This window comes from Lycium ferocissimum, chromosome 4, assembly GCF_029784015.1.
Source record: "Lycium ferocissimum isolate CSIRO_LF1 chromosome 4, AGI_CSIRO_Lferr_CH_V1, whole genome shotgun sequence".
Taxonomy (NCBI): domain Eukaryota; kingdom Viridiplantae; phylum Streptophyta; class Magnoliopsida; order Solanales; family Solanaceae; genus Lycium; species Lycium ferocissimum.
The window spans coordinates 12,684,089-12,692,900 of record NC_081345.1 but is presented as its reverse complement, the minus strand read 5'-3'; the positions used below and the strand labels follow the sequence as shown (position 1 = coordinate 12,692,900).

At 36.9% G+C, this 8,812-nt stretch overlaps 1 protein-coding gene across 1 annotated transcript; it reads right to left on the bottom strand.

The window, feature by feature from the left end:
- Positions 1-842: 842 nt before the first annotated feature.
- On the bottom strand, positions 843-8,381 carry LOC132051577 (uncharacterized). Its single transcript, XM_059442715.1, has 2 exons — positions 7,872-8,381; positions 843-1,717 (listed from the first exon to the last, which is right to left on the bottom strand). Exons 1-2 carry the CDS (start codon positions 8,245-8,247, stop codon positions 1,182-1,184), a joined length of 912 nt encoding a protein of 303 aa, XP_059298698.1. The 5' UTR covers positions 8,248-8,381; the 3' UTR covers positions 843-1,181.
- Between the last annotated feature and the right edge of the window lie 431 nt (positions 8,382-8,812).

The window sequence follows — 8,812 nt, the reverse complement described above, 5'->3', positions numbered from 1 at the left end:
ATATACATTATACATATAATATACGTACCTATACACAACATATACACTGTAGTGTATACTTTGGCCATATTGTTAAATTAATTGGCCGAAGGATACACTCACGTAAGTTTCCCGTTAGTTTAGTAGTATGATAGTATCAGTGTGAGTCTTCGAATCAATTAGTGAGGGTTTGATAACCACCATTGCTTTCCCCTTCCCCATTCACCCTATGCAAGGATAACTTGAAAACAAAATTGGTTTAACTTTAAAGAGAAAGATGAGTCATAGAACGGAAGTCGAGTTCATCACGTTGATTCTATTCAAGAAAATAGTTCTAAGATTGGAAATGTCAGTTCCAAAGAGTTAATTCGTCTCTTCGTTTCTAGTAGAATGCAGGTTTTCCCCAAGCTACTCATCAACAACCCCTTAGACCCATATTATCTTAGTTGATAAAAAAGGTAATCCAACCCCCTTAGACCCATATTTGATGTGGGCGGATTGAACTGTATAATAGAAAAGTTGGTAAAGAAAGATAGTAACACTTTGTTGGGAATTTTCGACACGGGATGCTTGGACATTTTCAGCAAGGCTTTTTGAAGCCTGAAATAAAGAAGAAAATGAGAATCAACTATCATATACATGCTGAAAAGCAGCAAGAAACATTCCAACATTTGTGATTTTGCAATAGAATGCACATGAGAAACTCCGTCTCTTGGTATTAACACATGAACAAGCATTTCCCAAGGAAAATAATTCCACTCTTTAAACTATGGTAAACGTTCAAATCTTCGTAGCTCTTGAAGGCATAATAAAAAACATGAATTCATGTGAAGCGGCAGCAAATTACAGGAAGAAAGAATAACTGATTCACTAATTCCATTTTATTGTCTTGTGAATTCCAATCCCATAGACTACAATGTAATAGAGTTTTGAGCACCTTACACAACAAAAATTCAAAGCCGAAAAAATCTCTCATCTCAAGGTTTATTAGGGGAGAAAAAAATTCCTACATGACACTTATAAAGAAACTGCCAATCAAAATCTTCAAATATCCAGAGTTTTATTAAGATCGGAAACAGCCTCCTCTCTATCTCACAAAGGTAGGGGTAAGGTCTGCATACACCCATCCTCCCCAGACCCCACTTGTGGGATTACATTGGATTATTGTTGTTGTATCTAGAGTTTTATTAAGAAAATATGTTCTAGTTTGCTCTGGGAGTAGCCCACTCCACCCGAAGAATTAGATTGTCATATCCATACCCATTAAGCTTGTTGATGGCCCTCTGAGCATCCTCCTTGTTTACAAAATTAACAAATCCAAAACCTCTGCTGTCACCAGTCTTCTGGTCTATAGCTACATAGACCCGACTTACTGGGCCAAAAGGCCTGAAAAGCTCAAGCAGATCAGGTTCTCGAGTGTCTTCAGAGAGATTAGTGACACGAACCGAGTTCTCTTCATTCCTACGTCTCATTTCTGTTCCAGCAGGTCTCTCTGCACCTGCTCGCATGCTTGGTGGAACATAAGCTCCCTTCACAGCCCCACCGGGCATATTTGCATCTGCCACAGGGGGTTTGTCAACAAAAATTTCAGCTGGTTGAGCAAGATCCTTAAAGGGGCACTTAGATGTCCAGTGATCGCCCTTCTTGCCACAAGTTCTGCACACCATTAAAACAGCACCTCCTTTAACAAGCTGAGCCATTGAGTCTCCTGCTGCCTTGGATTCATCAGCTTTAGAACCTGTAGGCAGCACAAGAATTTATAGTAGTTAGCACATTCTGTCTTTCGTTAAAGAGCAATACTCAATTCACAAGACAACACAAAAGCATACTTATGCAAAACACACGTGCGGTACCCCTAAATTAACTCTAATAATTCAGTCTTTTATCTTCTAATTTTTTCCAGTCCATAATAGAAGGGAAACACATAGTGAGCCTTTGTTTGCGCAGAGAAACCAATGATTGGTTAGTTCAGCTGATTTAGCTTGTACATAAACTAACAAGAGCAGTACTCTCAACATTTTCTCTATCAGGAGAAATGAAGGTCCATCAACATAGTGAAGTCACGGTTGAAAGATTAACAACTTCAAAAAGCTTTTCATAAGTGTTATTGTCTCAGGATGCCGGAGGATGGAGCTTTAATGCTTAAAACTCTCTTGTGCTTCATATTGTAACATATAACCTCATTCACCTGCACATAACCCCTAACTGAACAGACTACCACAAGACCATTAGTTTCTATTCCATATTAATGGCAAGTGAGTAGCCCCTAGGGCTTTGGTCTAGCGGCGAGAGTGCACCTTGTGATGTGTGAGGTGCACAGCGCAAGTTCAATCCTGCCACACACAAAAGCCTGATATTTAAGTAGAGAAGAGTAGAGCGATGGGGTCATCATCCACAGAGTTTTGAAATTTGCCTCGTTAGCTCTCAAAGATTTCTCGGTTATCAAGTATATTTATATATATACATAAAACGACGCATGTTTCAAAACTCGGTGGAAGCCCCCCCCCCCCCCCCCCCCCACAACCCTTCTCCGCTGAAATACTAAGTTTTGTCTGCGCTAGGATTCAAACTCGTGACATGCACCCGAACTACACATCATGTGTTGCGCTCTTGCCTCGAAACTAAAGCTCTGGGTCAAGAAATATTTTAATAACTATCAGGGCTTTGTGGCCATTGATGGAAGCAAATCTGAAACTTAAGGTGGGTAATGGGGTCAAGATTAAATTCTGGAAAGAAGGATGGATTGACCAAACTCCTCTAATGGAAGAGTGTGCGAATGTTGGACACCCCAGGGGTGGGACCTTTCTTTTAGAAGGCTGCTAAATGATTGGGAAGTGGAGAGGGTGACATCATTACTTGGAAAACTAGGAGGCGCCAGCGGCATCACAACAGAACCTGACAAGATTATATGGAAGCATAGCAAGGATATTTCACAGTCAACAGTGCATACAAGATAGAGATGCAAGGTGGGAGCTGGAAGGCCACAATATCAATGGAATTCCATCTGGAAAACCTTGGTACCTACCAAGGTATAATGTTTCACATGATTAGGGGTAAAGAGAGGCTGTCTTACTCAAGAAGTTTTACAAAAGAAAGGGATGCAGTTAGTACCCAGATGTTTTCTCTGCAACAAAACAGGGGAAACCAACAAACATCTGTTTCATCATTGTGAGTTCACCGCCCATCTTTGGGAAATCTTTCTCAAACATTCTAATACAAAATGGATCATGCCAGAGCACACTTCAGATCTGTTCAGTTGCTGGATTAGAAGGGGAGGGAGCAAAAGTCAGAAAAGGTGGTGGAGGATAATACCAGCCTGCATATGGTGGACTGTGTGGAGAGAAATAATGGGAGATGTTTTGAAGATAGCTCCAATTCTATTCAGAAAGTTAAATGGAATTGTATTGTATCTTTAATTTTCTGGTGTAAACAACTTCGTATAGAGGAAACAGATCAGATTGTAGATTTACCAGGTTTTCTGTAAGTTTTTTTCATTTCTTTTGGTTACTCACTTTTTGTAGGTGGCCAACATACCCTTAATGCTGAGGAATACAACTTTACCAGTTTCAAAAAATAAATATTAATGACTAGAAATAGAACAAGATAATTTTATATAATTATGATGTTTAGACTAGTTTCTAGGAATGTGAGGGGCATTAATGACTTGGAAAAGGACTGATTCATAATGACTTGGAAAAGGTCTAGTAAAAAAAATATGATGCCCTGATGTTGCTACATATTCGCTATATGAAAATGGAGAATGTAGATTGCTGGTAATTCAGAGTATTAGATGAAATAGTTGGACAAGGTGAACAAATCTTGAGGGTTGGGTAGTGTTTTAGCATGTGGAATAGTCAATTATTTAACTCGATGGATGATACGATCCTGGATAGCCCGGAAAAGCGAGACTCATTGTGGATGATCTCAAATTGTCTAGCGGATCATTGATCGGTCCCAAATCCAATAAATGCACACTAGTGTGCTGCATGATCTTCAAAAATTGATTAAAAGGTGTTTGGAGAATCACTTTGATGATTCATATAAAGAGTACCAAGTTTGGAGAGTAGGGGATTCTGAAGATCAAGTTGGTGACAGAAGCAAAGATGGATATCCATACTTGTGACACCATGGAAGATGTGGAGAGAAAATGAAGCAAGAAAAGATTGAAGAAGGACACAAAAGGATAAAGATCAATTCCCTAAGAGCACAAAATTGCACGCAAAAGCACACAATTTTGCCCAGTTGGCAGAAATATTATCTGAATATTATCTAAGTTTTGCACACGTGTGCGAGCCAGTGACTGGACTTTTAAAAAGGGACATGAAATAAGACTTTAGGCTCATTTTCATTAGCTTTTGACATATTTAGAGATTAGAACACTCCTTTGGGAGGGAATTAGACCTCTTGGTTCTGGTTTCCGTACGATTGCCTGTTTTCAAATTGGATTCTTAAGGGTAATCTTCCTATTTCTTTGTATCTTGGGTTTAATTTGGTTGTTCTTCGGAGGCTATCGAGCTCATATGTTGAATTGTCTGAGACATTCATCTAGGGTTCTAATTACTTCTCTGTTGACTATTCAGACGATTACTTTTAAATAAATTATATCTTTAATTTGATGTCAGTTATTGTTATTTAATATTCTGTTGTTGTTTGTATCTTGGGTCGTATAAATGGAGGTGTCAAGTGTTTCTCAATCCATATAATTAAGTTTAGAGAATAGCGCTAATGAATTCGAACATATATCTTCGGGTGTGTATGAACATTGTAGAACGATAATGATATTTCATGGGAGTTGGGCAAAGTTAGGAGGAAGTGAGACTTGCCTTAAAACAAAGAGGAAGCATCCATGAGCTTGAGATACAAAGGATCATCCATTGAAGGAAGGTATAGGAAACATTACCACTATGTCTTTTTTGGCGCTTAAGGAATGAAAGAAATCAGGTAGGGCTGAGGTCTGGGTACACCCACCCTACCCAGACCCCACTTGTGGGATCACACTGGATATGTTGTTGTTGAGGGAATGAAATGAACACTATATTGTTTTAAAATAATGAGAATGATGTAAGAAACAATATAAGATCCTTTTATTGCTCCATCCTTCTCAATTTAAGTGTCTTACTTTCCTTTTTGATTTGTCCCAAAAAGGGTCTCTTTCTATATTTAGGCCCCGTTTGTCCATAGATACCAAAAAAAAAATTCACTTTTTTTTGGAATTTTGGAGTTGGAGTTGTGTTTGGCCATAGTTTTTGAAATTGTAGTTTTTGGTGAAATGTAGTTGTAAACAAGTGAAAAAAGTGAAATTTTTTTGAAAAACAAGTTTTTTGAGTTTTTGGTATTCCGGAATACAACTTCAAGTTGTATTCGGAATTTTCATGGCCAAACGCTGATTCCGGAAAAAAGTGAAAAAAAAGTTCCGAAATAAAGCGAATAATTTTTATGGCCAAACGGGGGCTTAGTAAGTTTTCCAATTCCAACATTCTACATGAAAAGTTTAAGACTTAAAGGACTACACACATCTTTAATTTAAGACTACAAGATTCAAAAGTCTCCCTCCGTTTCTTAAACTTTGAGCCTAGTCAAACTAAGACACTTAAATTGGGACGGAGGGAGTAGTATGTTTCCTTTTCAATATTTCTCTATTCTGCTTCCCTCATTCCTTTTATCGGACATAATGATGTGTATCGAGCTTAAGCGGAGCAAAGAAATGACCTAGGAGATACTTGTCTGTCTGGCGCAAAGGGAAAATAAGTGTTGCATAAAGAGTTGGAAAATTACTAATTACCTCTAGGCTCTAGATAACTCACGTTAGTTCATTACACAGCTTGAACATGCTTTTGACACCGACTTGGTGTTTCATAATGAAAAGTTTGAGTAATCAAAAGAAAATAATTGTAATGACAATTTCCATCGGAAAATACTAGATACATCAACCACACTTGTCTTCCGAAAGAAGAGCAAAACAACCAATTTAAGTTGTGAAAATTACCTTACCCAATATCTACATTTGACAGCACAAATTGCCATGTCACAACAAACAATAAAAGAAAGAATTTCATCCATTTGAGAAAGTGGTAAACATGAGCTCCACACAGTACAGAAAAAAGATTCAAATTATACACATACAAAAACTTAACTGGATAAACGACGAGAGCAAAGCAATGGTTCAGCCATGTGCTTCAGCATTTAGAAAATAACTGATGTTCTTAATGCCTATACCATGCATATAAAAGACTGTATCATAGAAGTGCAACCACAAGCTGGTTAACATAAAAGATCGTATGACAGAAGCGTAATCACAAGCTAGTTAACACATATACAGATCTGCATACAATCAGTTCAGAACTTTCATATATGTCAAGGTTGACTAGTCTACAAAAAGGATATGGCAACAACTACGTGGAGAGCTCTAACAATTACTACGGCTAAACAGAGAAGCTCATAACATAAATAGAAGAGCAAACACTTCAAACTTAGTTCAGACTAGTTCTCTAGGCTGAGCTAATATAAGCCTGTTACCGATACAATTCTTCAAATTTTAAAAAGGATTTAAATAACAGAATACAATACCATAAACGATTCAACACCGAATCCTTGACCTCCTCAGAAAAAATCTGATTTAACCTCTTAACTAAGATAGTCTATATAATTATGACGATCAAAAATCAGGTTGGCGTTTTAAATGTACAAAATGACTGACTATACTTATGATATTTAATTAGCAACAACAACAACAACAGCAACATACCCAGTTGAATCCCACAATGTAGGGTCTGGGGAGGGTAAAGTGTACGCAGACCTTACCCCCACCTTGGAAGGTAGGGAGGTTGTTTCCGAAAGACTCTCGGCTCAAAAGAAAACAAGGGAAAAGAGTCAGATACGGAAAAGCAAATCAAAACAATGCGAAAATGAAAAATAGCAAGAGCAAGGAATGACATTTAATTAGCATATTGTATTGCAATATTTTAAATGATTAAGCATATCAAAATATTGAGAAGTCAGGCTTTTCCTTGTTCTAATGGGTAAAAATGGAGTACAAATTGTCTTTAAATGACAAAATGGAATTCTATATCTCAAAATTTTAATTAACAAAATATTAGAATTCACAACTTAAAAAATTCAGGCTTTAAATTTATATTAAGCTATGTTTAACTACAGAAACTCAATACTCTTAGCTCATCTAATGTATCCATGGATAAACTCCAACAAGTAAAGAAAAAACGTTTGGATCTTAATTTAACTTATGCAATAACAGTATTTATATGGAGCATAAAAACCATATCTTTAATTATATACCAAATCAAACTATCCAGAGCACAACCAAAAATGAGAAATATATAAATCCAACCTATGTATAATTACTACCTGTATTAGTTATTCACCATATTCAGTACTATTCTTATACATAGTAAATCATGGCATTAACAATATCAGTACTATTCCTATTCTAATACACTCTATTCGGTACTATTTAGGAATTATGTAATGCGTGTTATTTAATACAACAAACCAAATAATCAAACAACAACATACCCAGTAAAATCCCACAAAGTGGGGTATGAGGAGGGTAGAGTGTACACAGACCTTACCCTACTTGGATACCAAGAGAGAGAGGCTGTTTCAAATAGACCCTCGGCTCAAGAAAAGCAATTCGAAGAGAATTACGAAAAATGAAGAGGCCATAACAAAATACTATATAAAGAATGACAAGCAGTATGAAAAGGAACAATAACTACAATAAAATAATATGCTAAGTGAAGAACAAGAGATGCAACAAACCAAATAGTCGATAAAACAAAAACAGTCTAAAGATGGGATTTTTATGTGGAGCATAAAAATCATATCTTTAATTATATACCAAACCAAATATCCACTATATAAGAAAAGAGTGTGACCTGGGGCTCTTGGTCTTTCAAGCAATATCTCTTCAGTAGAAACCATAGTGAGTCTACTTCCAACATCCTCATGTACAGCATCACCAAATTTGGGCCAGGCCCGACGTTCAATAGCCCGTTTGCTTAAACGGGCCTTAGCGAGCTTTCGGACACGGGTGGTTGTAGTGATCTTAACTTTATTTCCATCGTCATTGAATTTATACTCTATGATCTTTTTAATACCATGTTCATCAGGTCCAATTATTTGCTTTGGTGGAAGAAGGAAATCAAGATCCTCTGCATCATCTTCTTCTAGCTCACCCCATCTGATCTTGTTAGCTGGTTTTGGAGCAATGGATGAATTCGGAGCAAACCCGGGTCGATCCGAAACTCCCATTGTTGATTGAGTTTGGTGACTGATCTGCAGATGAAGACGAGAGAGAAAGGTTTCAATTCTTGTTTGTTTGTTACAAGTTTAGGAGCAGTGATGAGCAAAATGCGTGTTTTCCTACCCAAAAAGTTCTAAAAGAGTTACTAGGAAGATTTAATTATGGAAAAAGGGTCAAATTTATCCTTCAAGTATGATTTATAATTTAAATTTATCCTCCGTTAAAGTTTAAGATTAAATTTTTTCTCCAAGTATGGCTTATAGTTTAAATTTGTCATTCGTCAAAGTTTAGGATCAAATTTGCCCTCTCTGTCAAAGTTTGGGATCAAATTTGCCCTCTCCGTTAGGATACTTGATAAATTTGCCCTTATATGGATGGAATCTAACTTGGACTCCATAACATAAAAAGTTAGTCACGTTGGATCCATATAGGCTCCACGTAGTCTCTCAATCCCAATTCTTTTAACTCAATTCTCTTTTGAAAAGAAAAAGTGCCCCTGCAACATTTGTTTTGTCATAGTGAAGGTTTCTTCATGAATTTTTCAGAGCATTTCTGAACAGAAAAAAATATTTT